We start from the raw sequence: 22412 nt of genomic DNA, 5'->3' as shown, positions 1-22412 counted from the left end.
ATTGTTATAATTTTTTTTTCTCCCGTGGCTTTATAGGCCACATCAGCTATTGTTAACCCATGACGTCCATCGTCGTAGTTATTTTATCACAAAATCTACTTCTTTGAGTCATTTGTACATTTGAACCAATTTCATCCTTACTATACATGGACGGGTCTTAAACCACCTTTTCGTATTCCGGAAACAGTGTTATTTTTCAGGAAAGATTTTTTTTTAATCGAAATATTAAGATGACTTCATATGGGTATTTTTGCACCTGAATAGTGATTGTAAACCAGTTTTAGCCTCTTTTTTTCCGGCCCCATGAATAAGTATTGTCATTTTAGTACTGAAAACAAAACTATTCGCTTCCGCTAATCTAACAATGATTATCATTTTTAAAGTAACCAATAATTATGCTTAGAATGAATATTTTCTGTATTTTAAACCACATGTCGTCTTGAACATGCATGAAATATTTGCCACTGGACGTTAAGCAACCAGCAATTAATCAATCAAATCACATATGAAAGTAAAAAAAAGTGGTTTGATTGACACTGAGACTACTACCTAGTAGAGACCAATTGATATTAGTAACTGTAGATAACCGTATGGCCTTCAACAATGAAAAAAAAAACACATAGCGTATAGCAAGCTATAAAAGGTCCTATATCGGCATCAGTATTTTCCCTCAACTCATATATTTTAGAATGGTTGTCCTTGAAAGATACCAAGAACAATGTAAAAATGTCATATTATTAACTGTAGGTACGTGTATCTCTTAGTTGTTTGCTATTGTTTTTATGTTTATCTAAATCTAGCATTATATGATTATGTTGCAGATCAAACATATGAGTGGAATTCCAAAGTTACAGATATATAACCAGATTCAATTGTTCCTATTAACTTATTGCATTATCCGAATAAGTAAGAATGAAAGAAGTAAATAGCAGCAAGATTTCCATAATCCAGTACCTTGTACGTCTGCATCATTTGTGATAGAGTTTAGTGGAAATTTAACATCATTGTTCATTTTAGATTTTACTTAGTTTTAAATTTCTCCAACTTGTGTGATGATTTTGGATTAGGTTCTCACCTTCTTTGCTAAATAATGAGTTATGCAGTTTGCAATATTACATTAGGTTGTAAGACTCCATACGTTAACGAATTTTACAGTTTTTATCATTTATGGCATCCATAAAATATTTTGCTTTTGTTAACAAATTAATGTTTCCTATGTTTTGTTTTAAAAGCATTCATTAGTAGTCATTCAAATATGGGTGTTATTGACTAAGGATAAAATTCAGAGTTTGTATGTGCATGCATTCAATGAATTGCACATAACATTGTTTTGAATAAACAACCGGTCACAGCCTAAATAATAATTAAATTAACTTAATATATTTATTTTAGTTTAATACAATATAAGTTTAGTTTTGCTGTTCGTGTTGTATCTATTGCAATGAACTTAAATTGTGAATGGAAATGGGGAATGTGTCAAAGAGACAACAACCCGATCATCGAACAGATCCACTACAAGATGTTCAACCCAGGATTGAAAAAATACTACTGGGCTTATATAGATTTTAATAGGCCAACTAAATGTGCTTTTAAAAGAAAAAATAAAATAAATGAGTAACAAGCCTGGGGATGCAACATTTAATTGTGAGGATGACAAACATCATAAAGAGATGATTTTTGTTTTATCTATTTCATATTTACGGAAGAGTTGTTTGTAATTATTGATTATTATCAAATTTTACATTGATAATTTGTTTCATGATATCATTGTATGTTATATATATTTGCATTACGGTAAGCTTGCAAAATGTATATCTTAAGAACTTATTTTTTTTTTTGTAGTTGTGAAGCATTGGGCAATCTAGTGAACGAGAACAATAGAAAATTCACCCTTATAAAAAGTTGAGAAAGTCAATAATAAAACAGTGCAGGTGACGCAATTATGTCTGCTTAGTGCAGACAGTCGGCAAGAAAAAGCAAACTACACCAATAACTGTCAGCTTCTGCAAGAAAGTCAACAAAAGGCTAACAACTATATTGGTACCTGTACCACAGTTAAACAACAACTACTTCTGTTACAAATTGGGGCTACATAGTATTGCTATTTACCACATCAGACTTCTTCAACCGAATGTTAATTACAACTGCAGGGGTATACACCACTACAAGTACAGATGATACTACGTATTCTTTTACATTTTAACTCTGGAACCAGTCGAGATCATTCATTAGTAATGTTGCCTTATTCAGTCTTTTTAAATAACTAATGTTAGCATGCACACTATATAACTTTTAATGTTTCCAGATGAGGTACATCTGTTATTGCAAGAAATTATATATATATATATATATTTAAAAAAACACAAATCTCAATACATAACATAATTGCAAAAAGTTAAACCCTGAGGGTGAAAACATAATAGACATGTACACAAGAAACATTTAATACATGAAAAAAGTTCTAAACGAGTCGATTTAATATTAATAATATACATTTGTATTTATAAGTATATAGATAATCATGATAATTGACCAATGTGGACATTATTTTCGCAACTCCATTGATTGCTTGTATAATATAGCCACAACACTAGACTGAATATTTTTATTGGGATCTGAAATAGTTTACATTTTGAGAAAAGCTGGTTAAAATTATGATAATGGGTTTTAATTGTATTTATAATGGGATTTTTAATATTACTGCTGATTTGGCAATGAAGAAAAAGTGTTCCTCAGCATCTCAAACTTTGCAAACTTTACACTCTCTATGTTCTCTTGGAATTTTCTTATATCGACCAAAGGTGGTTTTGTTGCTCATGCAAAGGTAATTGGTAAGTATATATTTTCAACTACAGAAGATTGGTATAAAAATATATGTATGATTAATTATCTAGCTTGTATAGAATAAGTTACATAAAAATGATCTTTAACTTTTCAGTTATTGACGCCACTTTATACTTTAAGTTTGACATGTTTTGATTATTGGCTAATGTATTTGGCACACAGCTTGGCAGCGACCCCCCCCCCCCCCCCCCCCCCCTTCCCCCCAATTAATGGCGGTTGACAGTGTAACCAAGGTCTGGTTTCAATGTCAATTTGGCATAATTCGCTGCATTAAAATTTTGTGTGATGTTGGATTAATGTCTAATAATTCAATCCTTCTATAATATTTGTTGTCCTATTCGCCGATTTCTGACATACACATATTTACTTGCCACATTTTCTAGACTCTGGACGATTCAGAGTTAGAAATATTGCAGAGACACCTGTAGATTCTTAAATTCTGTATATGTATGATGAAGACTAGATGCCGTTATTTTATTGCTGGGTTGCTGTTTCATTGACGTACACTCGCATCTCATTTTCTTCATATTTTATTGCTGGGTTGCTGTCTCATTGACCTACACCCACGTCTCAATTTTTTCATATTTTATTGCTGGGTTGCTGTCTCATTGACCTACACCCACATCTCCTTTTCTTCATATATAAAGAGGTAACCTAGAAATGTTTGACTTGATTCGCTCCACTGTATTATTTGGTGACAACCACTGCTGGTACTCGGGTAATCTTTATTTGTTCAATGTTTCAACTTTTACTCATACCGAGGTATTGAACATGATCTACATCGGCTTTATGGTTTATATATACAGGAATAAATATCAGTATGATCACATTTTGTGCATCTTGTGCATATCATTTTTGTCTCGCCTGCGTCAAAAGTCGCAGTATACGAGACATAGTGATTTTTATCCGGCGGAGGCGGCGGCGTAAATTATTTGTATAAAGTTGTATATTTCAAAAAGGTAGAAGACCTGGATGCTTCTACTTGTATGCAGATACCTTAAGCTACGAAGTTTCCATGTCATATGTCCATCGTCCTCGACGATGACTCCTTGACCTCATTTTTTTCATTATTCAGCTATTGCTTGAAAAAAAAAACCAATAGTTTTTTTTGTCATGTGAATTTCATTATAAGTAATAGGTTAACTATGTTTTCTTTATGGGCTCATTGCAACTGCTACATGTCCGACAGACAGGGTTCACATGACCTCGACCTCATTTCATTGATTCAGTGATCAAGGTTCAAGTTACGTAATTAGGTCCGTGTCTCTGATACTTTAAGCAGTAGTTCAACTATATGTGGTGTATGGAATGATTGTAAGGGATACATGTCTGTCTGGCAAGTTTCATCTGACCTTGACCTCATTTTCATGGTTCATTTGTCAATGTCAAGATTTAGTGTTTAGGTCTATTTTTGAAATACTAATATCAATAGGTCAGCTATTATATTTTGGTGTATGGAATAACTGTAAGGTGTCCATGCTTTCTTGCAGGCATCGTCTGACCTTGACCTCATGTTCATGGTTCATTGGTCAATGTTAAGTTTTTGTGTTTTGGTCTGTTTTTTTAAATATTTATAGCAATAGTTCAGCTATACTAGGTGTATGGAATAATTGTATGGTGTACCTGCCTGTCTGACAGGATTAATATGGCCTTGACCTCATTGTCATGGATCTTTATAAATGTTTAAGTTTGTATGATACTTGTAGTAAAACCATTATCATTAAGACTTTTAATATAAAATCAATGGTCAGTAAAGTAGGCGAGACATTTCAGAGTGTGCACTCTTGCTTCGAATACAGTACATCTGATACGACTTTCGTTTATTACCATTTAGGTTGCTATCATTACTGATTTTAGTTCCATTTTTAATTTTTCTCGTTTTTTAACAATGTTGTATGTTCATTCACTGTTGCATCTAAAATGGCAGATTTTGTCTTGGTTTCCTGAAAGTTAAAATAAAATGTTAAATCATTCATGCAAACAGGTGCAACTCTATTTAGTTAACTTAAATAAGGATGTCAATACGTTTTTGGAGTTCAATAGTTCATCCCTGATTTAACAGGAAGTTAATGTTACACCTTTAGAGTACAATTGATCAACTAGAGTCGAATAGTTCAGTTTTAGTACAATAGTTCAACCCTAGTTCATGTAAGATCCGTGTAGCTTTTTTTGAAATTTCGATTTCAGATTTCGATAGGTTTTATTTGTCGTGCAAAGAAAAAAACCTGTCCTAGCTCACTTTTTTATTTTGTTAAAATAGCTGAAATTTAGATATAAGGGATAGCTCTTTTCCAGAAAGTTGTATAACGTTGGCATTTTTTCATTACGCAATTATTCAGTTAAGTCTTAACTCATATCTTGACTAACAACTAGAAATTGTCGGTTGAGAACAAAACTTTACACTAAAAGAGATGATTTTAGCTTCCCAACTGTAAACTTTCCATTTCTATGTAACAACCTTACAGCAGCGCCTGCATATAGAGTAAATATCTCCCAGCTGACACGATATTCCAGAACTTGCATTTCCTGTCATGATTTCCTTGATAGAGGGTTGCTGCATAATTACAAGGGAAGCTAATAAACTAAGAGTTATAAGTTCTGAAATTGCAGTCATTCCTTCGAAAATGTTACGAATGCCATCATTATTGAATATCTGTTTTACAGATGACGAAGAAATCGGATATGTTTCAATTGTCGTAACCACAATTCCGTCCTCTTTTCTTCGAATAATACCTACCGAATTAGACGAAATACCAAAGTTGTACTTACACGAGCAACACGACGTATGTGGAGCAGGATCTGCGTACCCTTTCAAAGCGTTTAAGAATCTGCGATTCGTTCTGTGCAGTCTTTAGTTTTTGCCGGGGTTCGTACTGTGCAGTCTTTAGTTTTTGGCGGGGTTCGTACTATACAGTCTTTAGTTTTTGTCGGGGTTCGTACTGTACAGTCTTTAGTTTTTGGCGGGGTTCGTACTGTACAGTCTTTAGTTTTTGACGGGGTTCGTACAATAGTCTTTAGTTTTTGGCGGAGTTCGTACTGTACAGTCTTTAGTTTTTGGCGGGGTTCGTACTGTGCAGTCTTTAGCTTTTTGGCGGAGTTCGTACTGTGCAGTCTTTAGTTTTTGGCGGGGTTCGTACTGTGCAGTCTTTAGTTTTTGGAGGGATTCGTACTGTGAAGTCTTTAGTTTTTAGCGGGGTTCGTACTGTACAGTGTTTAGTTTTTGGCGGGGTTCGTCCTGTACAGTCTTTAATTTTTGGCGGGGTTCGTATTGTTCAGTGTTTAGTTTTTGGCGGGGTTCGTACTGTGCAGTGTTTAGTTTTCTATGTTGTGTTTTGTTGACTGTTGTTTAGTTGTTTTTCGAATTTTGCTATGGCATTGTCAGTTCGTTCTCGATATATGAGTTAAAATATCCTTTTGATATCTTCCGCCTCTCTTTATTTGGCTCCAAAGTTTAATCAGATATAACTGAAACATCTACAAGGGAAGGTACTGTTTTACTGTTTTACAGGCGCCTTAAATTCATATAGTATAACTGACATATGTAGCCGCTTTCTTCATAAATAAAATCATTACAATTTTGCTGTTTGTTACATGATTTATGTAACCTTTAATCCTCTCATAGCACTAATGGCTTTTGCTAAAATTACCTATCATGAGCCTCAAATATTACTTTTGGTATTTGCTAGGGGTTACTTTTTCGGAGCCTTTCAAATCACTCACAGGTTTTGCTATGAAATACCTTCCGGAACGTCTCATATCACTCACAGGTTTTGCTATGAAATACATTTCCGCAACGTCTCTATCACTCACAGGTTTTACTATGAAAAACCTTTCCAGAACATCTCATATCACTCACATGTTTTGCTTTGAAGTACCTTTCCGGAATGTCTCATATCACTCACAGGTTTTCCGGAACGTCTTATATCACTCACAGGTTAAGCTATGAAAGACCTTTCCGAAACGTCTCATTCACTCACAGGTTTTGCTAACCTTTCCGCAACGTCTCATATCACTCACGGGTTTTGCTATGAAATACCTTTCTGGAACGTCTCATATCACTAACGGGTTTCGCAAGGAGATAATTTTTAAATATTTTAAAGACCAATATTGTTTGATGTTTTCATGTCGGATATTTTTTGATAGAAGCACCACTTTTCTTTATACACACCATGTATATAGATGAAATACTTGTACTTTGTTTTGATTATAATTTATAATTAACCCCAAAAAAATACAGTGTATATAGATGATGTTCTTGTTTAACGTAATCCTAAATAACATTATAGTTTCAATAAACTTGTACCCTTAACAAATGTCGGTTTGTAGTTTACTGTTTGGTTTATTTATTTGAAACTGGTATAGATTCGGAACGATTTAGAGTATAACATATAGTTTAAATACATTGCCTTAATTTGAAGACGGTAAATTAATGTCTATATTCTTCTTGTTGGATTGTTGTCCTAAATGATGTAAACAGTTAAGTACTTGTTGTTCAAAATTATACTCACATGTTTAAAAGCTTTGATTTTTATCCGTAAACAATAACCAGAAACCAGCAATAGTAACACTATGCCAACCCCGATACAACCATACTTTGCATAAAACACAATTTGTAAAGGATTTTGTAGTTCATCTCTGAATTCCGCAGCTAAACTATCCGTTAGTGAAGCTTTCTACAAAGGAACATATATACAGTATTCAATAAAGTGTTCTTTATAAAGTACTATAGATACAGTATTCAATAAAGTGTTCTCAATAAAGGAATATAGATATATGCAGTATTCAATAAAGTGTTCTTTATAAAGGAATATAGATATATGCAGTATTCAATAAAGTGTTCTCTATAAAGGAATATAGATATATGCAGTATTCAATAAAGTGTTCTCTATAAAGGAATATTATAGATATATGCAGTATTCAATAAAGTGTTCTCTATAAAGGAATATTATAGATATATGCAGTATTCAATAAAGTGTTCTCTATAAAGGAATATTATAGATATATGCAGTATTCAATAAAGTGTTCTCTATAAAGGAATATTATAGATATATGCAGTATTCAATAAAGTGTTCTCTATAAAGGACTATTATAGATATATGCAGTATTCAATATAGTACTTTATACAAAGAACTATAGATATATACAGTATTATCGTCCTGAACATGCATGATATTTCCCATTGAACAATAAGACTAAGCAACCAACAATCAATCAGTACAGTATTCAATATAGTGCTCTTTATAAAGGACTATTATAATTGAGTAATGTCCCTTGATATGTTAAGGCGTATCGTGCATTACTCTATATAAGAAGTGATTTAATTTGATGTTAAAAGCCGAAAATGAACGCCGAAGTAGAAACATTAAACAATATGCAGAAAATTTGACTCAGGATTGCCTTAAACGGCTTGTAGAAGGTGTACAGGGTACTGATACATTTACATTACAAAATGAAGTGACCGTCAGCACAGATGTAATCAACAGGTCAGGAATAACCATTAATTGGTGGATTATACCTCAATTCAGGTATAATCCACCATTTGACATATAATGAGATACACTTATTAAGGTATAATGCAGTTTTTATCCACAAAAATTTTTAAGAGATATTGGAGCATCTTTTTTGCATTTACCATACCAAGCTTTGACCACTTAGTGATGACATGTAATTGATTCTGACACTCCGTGCTGCATTTTGTTAGAGAAACCCCAAAACTAATACGACCTTTCTTTTCCTACTTATAAATTTTGAGTTTTCATCTCTTAAATCTTATTTTTGTCCTGTAGTCTCTTCCTGTCCATTTCGACTTACAAATCTTAAAGTTTGAACTGATGCAGACTTAAGGAAACCAGTCCTGAATATCCATCAATTAGTGGATTATACCTCAATCAATGTATAATCAACACTTTCACAAAACGCAGCACAAGAAGTCAGAAGCAATTACAAGTCACCAATGAGAATTCATCAAAGCTTAAGATGGTACATGCAAAAAGATGCTTGAATATCTCTTTAAAAAATGATGTAATGAAAACGGCATTATACCACATTTGGTCTATCTCACTATATATCAAATGGTGAATTATACCTGAATTGAGGTATAATCCATCAATTAATGATAACTCCTGACCTGTTCAACACTTGATAAACTTCATTACTTGGAACAAAAGATGCAAGGTAGTGTAGAAGTGTTCAATGCACAAATGAACTATATACCGGTTGAAATTTTGTTTGTATTTAGTAAATTTGAAATTCTTGAACATACAATTGCATACACAAAAAAACTGGCAAACCTTTGTGTTTCGAACTGTCACAAAAATACTCCATTGTAAAACTTAATCGAATGCACGATGTTTTGATAATTAAAATATCTGATAGATTTCATACACAATCAAAAGCACGTAATTCATACAGTGAATGTATAATGTTCATGTATGTCTTTTTTCCGAAATTAGCACATTATTTAAATCAGTATATATATATGTATCAACATGTATTAAAGGTACACAATATACCCGTGGTTTAGTAGTGTAACAATAATTATGTGGACTTCACAACAGGGGATAAATACTGGTAAATATTATAGGTTTTTATGTTTGTTATAGAACATTGTGTAAAATATGATTTGAGTAAAACGATATATACTTATTTCAATCTTTTAGCAAATATGAGGTGTAGAGTTAATATATACAGTCCGTCAAAAGTTAAGCACCACCTATTTTTATTGCATCGAAATTTTTTTCATTTTAAAAAAATCAGTTATTCCTCGAAAAAGAGAAAACATTCAAGTAGCAATTTTGCTAACATATACCATAAACATAAACTTAAGTTAGGTCACTTATGCAGGTTCTTTGCATTTAAATTTTGCGTTCATAGAAATAGTGCAAATTACACAAATCAGAAACGAAATTCAAGTTTCACTGTGATTTTATTTTTTTACAACAATTATTCACCCAATATCATTAATAAAATTCTCTACAAATAATCTTTGGTATGTTCGGCAAATTTAATGTCAATATTTGAGTCAATAGGATGTGTAACCACCTCTCTTCCGGTACAGTTCCATAACACGGCGTCTCATACTCTGTAGAAGCCTTCTGAACTTCAGTTGAGGAAATGTATTCCATTCATCAACAATTGCCACTCTTAAATGGCCAAGATTTTGCAAAGGTGGATCTCTGCGATTGAGATTTCTGCCAATGGCATCCCAGACATGTTCGATAGGGTTCATGTCTGGAGACATGGAAGGCCAAAAGATAGTGTCAATGGCTTCTTGCTCTTTATACTCGGTTACAATCCTTTCCTTGTGTGGTCTAGCGTTGTCGTCCATGTACAAGGGTCTTGACGCAAGTGGGTGATTATCAAAATGAGGGACTACAATGTTTCTAAGCACCAAATCCCTGTATGTCTGTCCGTTCATGTAACCCTGCCGAATATGCATACCCAGCTTACAACGGTATGAGAAGCAACCCCATACTGTAACACCACCAGCACCAAATGCAGTCGTTGGGCAAATATTCTGCCGTCTACTGGTCGTAACAGAAACCGACTCCCATCTGACCAATGAATTTTTTGCCAGCTTCTCATGTTCCAGCGTCGATGGTCATTTGCCCATTGAAACCTGATTATACGGTGCCTGGCTGTTACATGTAGGGCAGGTCTCTTGACAACACGACGTGCTCTTAGGATGCCTCTATGAAGTCGACGGACCAATGTTCGAACACTAACACGACCACCTGGAGGCCAGTGGTGTCTAAGCTGCGGGGCAGGAGTAAATCGGTTGGCTTTAGCACGACGAATAATCAGTCTGTCAGCACGACGGGTAGTTAAACTGGGTCTTCCGGACCTTGGTCTATCATTTACAGTTCCTGTGTCAACATGACGTCGTAAAAGTCTGACAATGACGGTGTGATTAAATTGAAATGGTTGCTTATGCTCCTAGTGCTCCTACCGGCATTTGACATGTCAATTGCTTGCCAACGTTCAGCCACAGTTAACTTACGCCTTGCCAGATTTCTTGCTGTTGTGCAATAATTTGCTGTTACGCAATACTTAGTAAATCTGTTTACAAACTAAATATAATAATTTACACACCCTGTTTGGTGTGTATCTTCTGCCATATCATTATTTGTTGTTTCTTTATATAGATCAGAAATAATTTATGTTAGAACCAGCTTAGCCAGTATTAGAAAAGTTTTGTTTTTGGCCCCTATTTGATCTCTAGTTTCTTAACGATTTAAGCCACAACCAAAAAATCGACCCCAACCTTCTGTGTGTAGTATGGAACCTTGTAGTACAATTTCATATCGATCCATTGACTAATACTCAAGTATTTGTCCGGAAACCAGAAAAACCTTGTTTCCCCCCTTTTTGCCCCTTATTCCTGAACGGTTTGAGTCAAACCCAACCTTTCCTTTGTGGTATGAAACCTTATGTTTCAATTTCATAGAGATCCATAGACTAAAACTAAAGTAATTGTCCATTAACCAGAAAAACCTTGTTTCCCCCCCTTTTTGCCCCTAATTCCTGAACGGTTTGTGCCATAACCCCCAAAGTAAATCCCAACCTTCCGTTTGTGGTATGGAACCTTGTGGTACAATTTCATAGAGATCCAAACACTTATACACAAGTTATTGTCCGAAAACTTAAAAAATGCCTTTTTTGGCGCCCTTTTGACCCCTAATTCCTAAACAGTTTAGACCATAACCCCCAAAATCAATCCCAACCTTCCTTTTGTGTTATTAAACCTTGTGATTAAATTTCATAGAGATCCATTCACTTATACTGAAGTTATTGTCCGGAAACCAAATGTCTTCGGACGACAACGACATGATAGCAATATACGAACGCAAATTTTTTGCGGTCGTATAAAAATCAAAATTGAAAGTAAAAACATTACTTACTTCTTTTATATACATAACAGGAAAGTAAAAGTAGTTTATATTCTTTGTTTGGCTGAAATAAAAGTAAGAACTTTTATATATTTTGCATACTAGCGAACCAAAAATTACCGATACAAACTCAATACATTAGTTTAAAAGTGACATTTTCATCTTAAACATCCAAGTCCGGTAATTTCGATTGTCCAATAACCAGTGTTAATATAATAACCTCATTGACAAACAAATCAAACAAATGGATAATTTGATGAATCTTTTGTTATATACGTTCTTTAGTAAAACATAAATTGAAATCTAAGACGTCACTGAGTTGATGTGAATAAGTCTGATTTGAATATTTAGAAAAATCTGGATAATCCTTCGTCGAAAATGTCGTCTTAATATTCTTAGCTATCCTATTTAACAACCTCAGGGGCATTTGAAACTTCAGTGGCGGATCCAGAATTTTTCATAAGTGGCAGCCCACTGACTGCCTAAGAGGGGGCCCGCTCCAGTCATGCTTCAGTGATTCCCTATATAATCCACCAAATTTTTCCCAAAAAAGGGGGGGGGGGGGGGCGGGCCCCCTGGAAAACCCTCTAAATCCGCCTCTGAACTAAATGGTATATGAATCCTCTCGGTAAACTCTAAATTCATCCAAAACCTCTGAGGTGTTAGGCACTTATTTGTATAAGTATCTTCTCAGTAGACTGTAAATATAATCACAAACTCTCGGGCATAGGAACTTAATGATACATAGATACGTGTATGCCTACCAGATATACATAGATTAATGTATTTTTACCTGATATACCAGTGGCGGATCCAGGGGGGGGGGGGGGGGGTTCCGGGGGTTGGAACCCCCTTTTTTGACAATCAATACATTTGAATGGGGACATATAGTTGGAACCCCCCTTTATCTTGGGTTGGGAACCCCCCCCCCCCCCCCCCTTTTAAAAATGGCTGGATCCGCCCCTGTATACATAGATGATTGGCTTACCTGATACACATAGATGATTGGCTTACCTGATACACATAGATGATTGTATTTTAACCTGATATTCATAGATGATTGTATTTTTTACAATTTTCATGTCGGAGCCTTTTATAGCCAACTATACGGGTTGGCTTTTACTCATTGTTGAAGGCCGTACGGTTGCATACAACTGCTTGCATCTATCCACATTATTGGATCTCTAGTGGATAGTTGTCTCATTGGCAATCATACCACATCTCCTTATTTTAACATAGATGATTGTTTCTTACCTGATATACATAGATTTTTCTAAAAACATGTTGATCTGAATTGTTCTTTGAGTTCTAACTAAATTTCCTATCAACTGAAAAATAGAACATTATATAAATAACACATAGCTGAGAGGGTGATAGAGCAGATTGTTACCCCGAGAAAACATTGTCAACTGAGGCGAAGCCAAGGTTGACAATGTCTTTTCGAGGGGTAACAATCTGCTCTATCACCCTCTCAGATATGTGTTATTTAATTTATTATACTGAATGTTCTGTTATTACTGTCTATTAAATATCAAATTCAAAGAAATAAACTGTGACGTCTTGTACATATCATCCGTATTTATTAAAGCGCACTTGATCAAGCGTCTCCGTGAAGGGTAATAGAGTGTTTGCCATGGGATAGAGTAAATTGTCTCCCTCGTATTAACCAATCAAAATCTGGCATTTTGACATGAAGTATAATAAATTTGTTTGACATTCAGAATGATCCAAACAGTCCAATACAAAAATCAAAGTACTGAAGTACTGAAATTCGGGTGACCACAAGTTCTTGAGGATGGTCAAAAGCACTTGTCTCAGAAAAAAACAACATATCTCTTTACCTGAAACTGAGGTTAATGTACAGAGATATATTTTTTTCTGAGACAAGTCGTGCGTGGATGATGAATAAATGACAGGAAATTCAACTTCACCGTAATAACTATTATATTGTAGTGATACAAATCAGTATACACTGATTTGTTGTTATCTATTATATTAAAATAACAGTTACATATATATATAATTTGCATCCATTTGTATATCAGTCTATTCTACTATTCTAATAATAGTGCAATGCAAGTGCATGGTGGACACTTTTCTGTAAAAATTCGATTTTTCTAAGATTGGATACGAGTAGGCATTCATATTTTCCCGCAAAAACAATTATAGAGTTACCGGTCCTTGCCGGTATTGTCGCAAAACGTTCTTTGAGATATTCTTCCGCATGCTTTAACACAATTTTTCGGTACGTGTGCATTGATATTATCAATGATTTTTTACTTATATATATATATCTAACTACAAAACATTTTCATATTATTAATTTATGTTGTAAACAAAAATATTTTTATCAGTATTCATTGAAGAGATGTATGTATATCAAACGATAAGGAATGTTATTTTGCACTCGTTTATGTGCGCATATTTATCATGTTTATAGATCGGTTACAAACCCAAAACTAATTTACATAATGGAAATCTAGGCGATAGCAATACATCGGAATGACCTCAAGGTCAACGCGATGTAATTATGTTCGTTAGATTTTTATCATTTCTCGTGTTTGCTGTATTTTCTCTTCTTTATTTTTCTCGTTTCTCATTTGACTCGTATGAGAAGTGCGTGTTACATAGCGACATTACCGGTACCAGATCGATGATTGTGTATGAGAAGTGAGTGTTACATGAAGACTTTACCGGTACCAGATCGATGTAAGTTTCATGCAGATCTTTGTTTGGACGAATGCCATCAAAGGAATCTATAACTCTCTGGTCAGCCCCTAAAAAGTGTGGCTGTGATATAATGACTGGAGTACCTGTAAAGACAGTTGAACATTTATCATTGACGAAATATGTTATTAAAAATACAGGACTATACTACTGAATGTCGTTTGATGTGTTTGAGCTTTGGTTTTGCCAATTGTTAAGGGACTTTCCGTTTTGAATTTTGCTTGGAGTTTGGTATTTTTGTTGTTTCACTTTCTACGTGACAAACGATGTTAAACACTCTCTGATGATATGTTACAGTATTAACTATGTTATTTTCATTTCAGTCCGTTGTTTTAAAGAAATTTGCAGAACTATTTGTTTTCTATTGAAAACGCAAAATGTATTATTAGTAACACACAGTAACTGTTGTCAGGTTGGAATTATGGTATAACACCTATCTATGCATCGGTCTTGCTATAAAGAGTGACAGAACTATCGTCCTCTCTGATAAAGAGTGAGTGACAGAGTGATCCTCTTTGCTCATTTTGAATGCTAGATGTAAATAAACTCCTCAATATGAAATAAGACGATAAAAAATAAAAGATAACCATGGTGATATCAGTTCTTCCACCTCTAAAATAATATAAGAATAGATGTGTTATAATTGCAAACAGAGACAGCATCGACATAGTCCAAATAAAGTGGATGTGAGTAATTATAGGTAACAGTTTACTGTACGGCCTTCAACATGATCAAAACACAATCGACCGAGTCCAAATAACGTGGATTGAGTAACTATGGGTAACAGCTTATTGTACGGCCTTCAACATGATCAAAACACATATCTGTTAATCAGTTAGCCCATAAAAGGTCACGACTTGACAAAATATGAAACATTTCAAACAAGTCAACAAACGTCAAGACTAAAAAGAAAACATATGACAGATAGCAGCGCTAGCTGACCACCGAATTACAGGCTCCAGACTTGGGACACATAGCAGCGCTAACCAACCACTGAATTACAGGCTCCAGACTTGGGACACATAGCAGCGCTAACCAACCACTGAATTACAGGCATCAGACTTGGGATAGACAACAGCGCTAACCAACCACTGAATTACAGGCTCCAGACTTGGGATAGGCAGCAGCGCTTACCAACCACTGAATTACAGGCTCCAGACTTGGGATAGACATCAGCGCTAACCAACCACTGAATTACAGGCTCCAGACTTGGGATAGACAGCAGCGCTAACCAACCACTAAATTACTGGCACAAGAATTAGGACAGACAACAGCGCTAACAAACCACTGATACCTGGCACAGGACTTTGGACAGCAGCGATAACCAACCACTGAATTACAGACTCCAGGCATGGGATAGACAGCAGTGCTAACCAACCACTAAATAACTGGCACAAGAATTAGGACAGACAACAGCGCTAACAAACCACTGATACCTGGCACAGGACTTTGGACAGACAGCAGCGCTAACCAATCGCCACCACTGAATTACAGGCACCAGACTTGGAACAGACAGCAGCACTAACCAACCGCTGAATTACAGACGCCAGATTTCGGACAGACACATAAAGAATGTGGCGGGGGGTAAACATTTTATGAGCGCTCAATCCTCCCTCTTTGATTTTACTCTTACTACCAATTTATTGAATTAATGTTTTTAATGTTTTTTTAGATATGGGAGCTGACCTTTGCGACATTCTGTGGTATTAAGTAGACCTGATGGTAAACAGTTATTCCGTGGTGTACAAAACCCTGCGTTCTCTGGGTTGGTTTTAACATTGTCGAATACTTTATCCTTCATGACAAAACGAGAATACCGAACTCCTTTGAATTCTCCCTTCCTTTCAAATGAAATCATATATGACCTGCAATTATAATAGAACAATATTATAGTGCTATGCCTACGATTGAAGGAAACATAATGCTTTCTGGTGGTTTGTGCGCCTATCCGTTTGTATATCCCATATCAAGTTAAAGTGTTGGTTTAAGGTTCATGTAGTTTACCATGAAGTTGTTGTCACATCAACTTGAAACTTCGTACTAATGTTCATTTTGATGTTAACTTTTTAAAAATATATGTCAAATGAGGATGTTGATTTATGATTTCATGCTTCATTGAACAGTATATATGATACTAGTAGTGTATAATCAGTACAGTTTCAGGATTTTTTTTAAAATTTTTTTTTTGTTTGGGATGGGGAGGGGGGGGGGGGGGTGAATTAGTTTACCATAAATTTGTTGTCAGATATCAACTTCAACTTTGGACATATGTAAGTTTGTGGTGAGTTATTTAATATAAAAGAAGATCTAGGGTTTCGACCAATATTTTTCGCTTCAATGGATAAGGAAATGTGATAGAGCTATATGGACAAATATTCCACTAATAATGGCAAAGGATAAGAGATTAGAGAAAATATAGAAAAAATTGGCTAAATACTTCTTCAAAATTAAATTTGTACGGTTGTCCATATTTTCCCTCACCCCTTCTCCGGTTTGCAGTGAATAATGATGATCTTAATTAAAGGAGATAAACGTCCAATGATTTTATAGCTAAGCAACAACACGTCAAAACTAACCACACTTACACGTAGAGCTTAATGTAGCATCTTTAGTCAGAAAACTTTTGTATCTCCTTTCATTATATGCAAATATCTAGATGTAAGTTTACTCAATGAGACAGCTACCCGACGACAATCAAAACACGATACGTGATGCGGTTCCGCCTTTCACTGTGTTTTATCAATTCGCTTTTGTTTTGGCATGTTACTTAATGTAGTTAAAGAGTGTTCTGCTATCTAACAAAATATGAGAATATAATACACAGTTTATAACTTGAAAACGATGCCTATACTTTATATGATATTTGTTTTGAAAATATAAACCACATTTTTGCAAAGTATGAAAACATCGTATATCTTTATTCTACTTCCATACTATCTTAAAAGAAATACACGTGAACAAAAATTACCTGCACAGTTGAGGGTAAAATAGGTAAAGCTGGTCGTTGTCTTTGATATGTGGATGAAATATATTTCCATCTATAACATATAGTGTATATATAGCAATTAACAATGATAACGAAATAAAATATACCGTTTATAAAAGTCTTTGTTTTACATTCCTTGTAATAAGGCTTTATTAAATCTGTTTATAATTCAACAAGGAAACTTGGATTCAAGGAGAGGTTGATTGATTGTTGCTTGCATAACGTCCAGTGGCAAATATTCCATGCATATTCAGGACAGTTTTCTTCTCCTCATTATTGTGCAGGATTACTTTGACAAAAATATTAATATCTTTTCGATATCAGGTCATATCTATACTTAAAAGAACCAGAGTTTATGTAACAAATAAAATGGATATCTGGTCAGCTCTACTGAAAACAATCAGAAAATATAATGTTACCAATGATGGATATCTGGTTATTTTGACTAATACAACCAGAAAACATATGTTAAAATGACAACGGGTATGTTCCAATTGTCGTAACTACAATCCCGTCCCCTTTTCCCCGAATGTGACCTACCGATTAAGACTTATCACCGGGTTTGTACTAACATGAGCAACACGACGGGTGCCACATGTGGAGCAGGATCTACTTACCCTTCCGGAGCACCTGCCATCACCCCCAGTTTTTTGTGGGGTTCGTGTTGCTTAGTCTTTGGTTTGCTATGTTGGGTTTTGTGTACTGTTCTTTGCCTGTTAGTCTTTTTCATTTTTAGCCATAGCGTTGTCAGTTTATTTTCGACTTATAAGTTTGAATGTCCCTTTGGTATACTTCGCCTCTCTTTTAAAAATAATATTGGTATCTGGTTGGCTCTTGCAGAAATAACCAGAAAACATATTGTTGTATGATATATTGCTTCAAATTGGAAAAGTCGTATAAAGTTGTATGACTTATTGCTTCAAATGGGAAAAGTCGTCTAAAGTTGTATGACTTATTGCTTCAAATGGGAATAGTCGACTAAAGTAGTATGATTTATTGCTTCAAATGGGAATATCGTCTAAAGTAGTATGACTTATTTCTTCAAATGGGAATAGTCCTCTAAAATTGTATGACTTATTGCTTCAATAGGAATAGTCGTATAAAGTTGTATGACTTATTGCTTCAAATGGAAATAGTCGTCTAAAATTGTATGACTTATTGCTTCAATAGGAATAGTCGTCTAAAGTTGTATGACTTATTGCTTCAAATGGAAATAGTCGTCTAAAATTGTATGACTTATTGCTTCAATGGGAATAGTCGTATAAAATTGTATGACTTATTGCTTCAATGAGAATAGTCGTCTAAAGTTGTATGACTTATTGCTTCAAATGGGAATAGTCGTCTAAAGTTGTATGACTTATTGCTTCAAATGGAAATAGTCGTCTAAAGTTGTATGACTTATTGCTTCAAATTGGAATAGTCGTCTAAAGTAGTATGACTTATTGCTTCAAATGGGAAAAGTCGTCTAAAGTTGTATGACTTATTGCTTCAAATGGGAAAAGTCGACTAAAGTAGTATGACTTATTGCTTCAAATGGGAATAGTCGTCTAAAGTTGTATGACTTATTGATTCAAATGGAAATAGTCGTCTAAAGTTGTATGACTTATTGCTTCAAATGGGAAAAGTCGTCTAAAGTTGTATAACTTATTGCTTCAAATGTAAATAGTCGACTAAAGTAGTATGACTTATTGCTTCAAATGGGAATATCGTCTAAAGTAGTATGACTTATTTCTTCAAATGGGATAGTCGTATAAAATTGTTTGGCATATTGCTCAAATAAGAATAGTCGTCTAAAGTTGTACGATTTATTGCTTCAAATGGGAATTGTTGTCTAAAGTTGAATGACATAATGCTTCAAATGGGAATAGTCGTATAAAGTAATGTTACTTATTGCTTCAAATGGGAATAGTCGTATAAAGTAATATTACTTATTGCTTCAAATGGGAATAGTCGTATAAAGTAATATTACTTATTGCTTCAAATCGAAATAGTCGTCTACAATTGTATGACTTATTGCTTCAAATGGAAATAGTCGTCTTAAGTTGTATGACATATTGCTTCAAATGGGAATAGTCGTCTAAAGTTGTATGACTTATTGCTTCAAATGGGAATAGTCGTCAAAAATTGTATGACTTATTGCTTCAAATGGGAATAGTCGTCTAAAATTGTATGACTTATTGCTTCAATGGGAATAGTCGACTAAAGCTTTATGACTTATTGATTCAAATGGGAATAGTCGTATAAAATTGTTTGACATATTGCTTAAATGGGAAAAGTCGTCTAAAGTTGAATGACTTATTGCTTCAAATGGGAATAGACGTATAACATTGTTTGACTTATTGCTTAAATGGGAATAGTCGTCTAAAGTTGTATGACTTATTGCTTCAAATGGGAATAGTCGTCTAAAGTTGTATGACTTATTGCTTCAAATGGGAATATCGTCTAAAGTAGTATGACTTATTTCTTCAAATGGGATAGTCGTATAAAATTGTTTGGCATATTGCTTAAATGGGAATAGTCGTCTAATGTTGTATGACTTATTGCTTCAAATGGGAATAGTTGTCTAAAGTCGAATGACTTAATGCTTCAAATGGGAACAGTCGTATAAAGTAATGTTACTTATTGCTTCAAATGGGAATAGTCGTCTAAAGTAGTATCACTTATTGTTTCAAAAGGGAATAGTCGTCTAAAATTGTATGACTTATTGCTTCAAATGGGAATAGTCGTATAAAGTTGTATGACTTTTTGTTTCAAATGGGAATAGTCGTCTAAAGTAGTATGACTTATTGCTTCAATGGGAATAGTCGTCTAAAATTGTATGACTTATTGCTTCAATGGGAATAGTCGTATAAAGTTGTATGACTTATTGCTGCAAATGGGAATAGTCGTATAAAGTTGTATGACTTATTGCTTCAAATGGGAATAGTCGTCTAAAGTAGTATGACTTATTGCTTCAAATGGGAATAGTCGTCTAAAGTAGTATGACTTATTGCTTCAATGGGAATAGTCGTATAAAGTTGTATGACTTATTGCTGCAAATGTGAATAGTCGACTAAAGCTTTATGACTTATTGCTTCAAATGGGAATAGTCGTATAAAATTGTTTGACATATTGCTTAAATGGGAAAAGTCGTCTAAAGTTGTATGACTTATTGATTCAAATGGGAATAGTTGTATAAATTGTATGACTTATTGCTTCAAATTTGAATGGTCGTATAAAGTTGTATGACTTATTTGTTGACAGATGTATCCCAGTTCATCTTAAGACTAAAAGGATTTTTAAGCTTCAACATTTTTCAGGTTTTGTCTGAATGAAAACTGCCACGAGGATACATACAAATTATTAATGAACCTTAAAATGTGTGTTACCACAAGTCATTTTTCTTCTTTCATTTTCCATTTGTATTGTATATTTCTAAATTTCTTTCATTGTTATAAATTACTTACCCGTCCCATTTATCATGTTACAAGTATCAGTTGACCAAAATGTAAGTTTACTACAAGAGCACGTGAAACATGATTACTAACAACATTTATTTCTTAACAGTTTTCTGAAATATAAAAGGCCAAAACGCGAAATGTTCGTATTCATTCTTTCCTGAAACATATTATTATTATTGAATGTTTCGCACTTCCCCCTTTTTTGTAAAATTCTTGACTTCCCATGTTTGAACTGCAATACACTATATGAATGGAAAGAGATATAGGCTATACGTCAAGTAGAGTACCTGAACGACAGAAATAACACAAAGACATATACAATATATGTACATTGTCGGAAAATATCAAATTTATTTGGATAAGCTCTATTAGAAACAGGACGAAATATTCTCCTGTTTCGTAGAGAGTACAAATACATTTTACATTTCCGACAATGTACATATATTGTTTTTATTCTGCAATTTATACCCGGCACTTGAAGCTTTGGTTGTTTAAATGCAAATAGTTGTCTCTGATTTTTCATAGAAATCGAATAGTTTAAACGCGGACCGCGAAGAGAACCCCAAAATGAAATGTTAGGTAAAAAGAAATATTCACATTGCCGCTTGCTCCCAATTTTGCCCAATTTTTGACATTTTTACCTATAATGACTGTTTGTTTTGTTCACACATTGTTGTCAATATAATGGAATTTTATGCGACTGTCATAAAAGTGAGAGGTTTAGTAAGCTATAAAACCAGGTTTAATCCTCCATTTTCTACATAAGGAAATGACTGTACCAAGTTAGGAATATGACAGTTGTTTTCCATTCGTTTGATGTGTTTGAGCTTTTGGTTTTGCCATTTGTTAAGGAACTTCCTGTTTTGAATTTTCCTTGGAGTTCGGTATTTTTGTTATTTTACTTTTTGAGCAACATGGAAGCGGGGTAACATGATAATTTATTTGTACAATAGTTGTCTGATTGCAGGATAAAGAAGTTTATCTATACATTGGAATTCTGGTTTAAACACAAATTATGCAATTCTAAAATATGTTGTAAAAAAGTTAACGATTTTGGATTCACTAGTATATTGATTTTTATATTAAATTCATTATTTATTGAATATTATATAGTTAAAAGGACTCAGTCCACTAATATCAGGCAAGTGTTACCTGTGAAAGAAGACAAAGTCTGTATTATTTTCGTGATACTTTTTGGTAATCAAATATCGTAAGAGCTTTCAAACATCCGACATCATAGTAATGGGAAAGTGTAGCCGTTGTATGAAAAAAGTTCTGAATCACTAGATGATGTATATATTGATTTGTTTATTGATTTTTTTTTATTGATTTTTTTACTTTTATGAGACATTGTCTCCTCTTTAGCAATCTACCTATACATGACAACCTAGAATTGTCTAAATCAGATGATTACCGGAAATCGTCTACACGATTTGATTGAATATTCATAGTTGCTTCCCTCACATTCCTGGTTATTTCTCCTGATTGCTACCCTCACATTCCTGGTTGCTACCCTCACATTCCTGG

The 22412-nt window shown here is 34.2% G+C and overlaps 1 protein-coding gene across 2 annotated transcripts in view; it reads right to left on the bottom strand.

Moving 5' to 3' along the window:
* Positions 1 to 4558: 4558 nt before the first annotated feature.
* LOC127733904 (lysosome membrane protein 2-like) overlaps positions 4559 to 22412 on the bottom strand; it is a 31590-nt gene continuing 13736 nt past the window's right edge. The window contains exons 6-13 of one of the 2 annotated variants that reach the window (XM_052243355.1): positions 20892 to 20941; positions 17428 to 17497; positions 16146 to 16324; positions 14427 to 14545; positions 12987 to 13060; positions 11745 to 11796; positions 7353 to 7517; positions 4559 to 4787 (exon numbers count right to left, since the gene is read on the bottom strand). In XM_052243355.1, coding sequence (XP_052099315.1) covers positions 4710 to 4787; positions 7353 to 7517; positions 11745 to 11796; positions 12987 to 13060; positions 14427 to 14545; positions 16146 to 16324; positions 17428 to 17497; positions 20892 to 20941 — 787 coding nt within the window. In that variant the 3' untranslated portion in view covers positions 4559 to 4709. Of the gene's footprint in view, positions 4788 to 7352; positions 7518 to 11744; positions 11797 to 12986; positions 13061 to 14426; positions 14546 to 16145; positions 16325 to 17427; positions 17498 to 20891; positions 20942 to 22412 lie in introns of those variants that run through there. The other variant, XM_052243356.1, reaches the window with a different exon arrangement.

The sequence above is a fragment of the Mytilus californianus genome, unplaced genomic scaffold (assembly GCF_021869535.1).
Source record: "Mytilus californianus isolate M0D057914Y unplaced genomic scaffold, xbMytCali1.0.p SCAF_3, whole genome shotgun sequence".
NCBI classification, from domain to species: domain Eukaryota; kingdom Metazoa; phylum Mollusca; class Bivalvia; order Mytilida; family Mytilidae; genus Mytilus; species Mytilus californianus.
The sequence above is the reverse complement of the archived record's forward strand: the minus strand, read 5'-3'. Positions and strand labels throughout refer to the sequence as shown.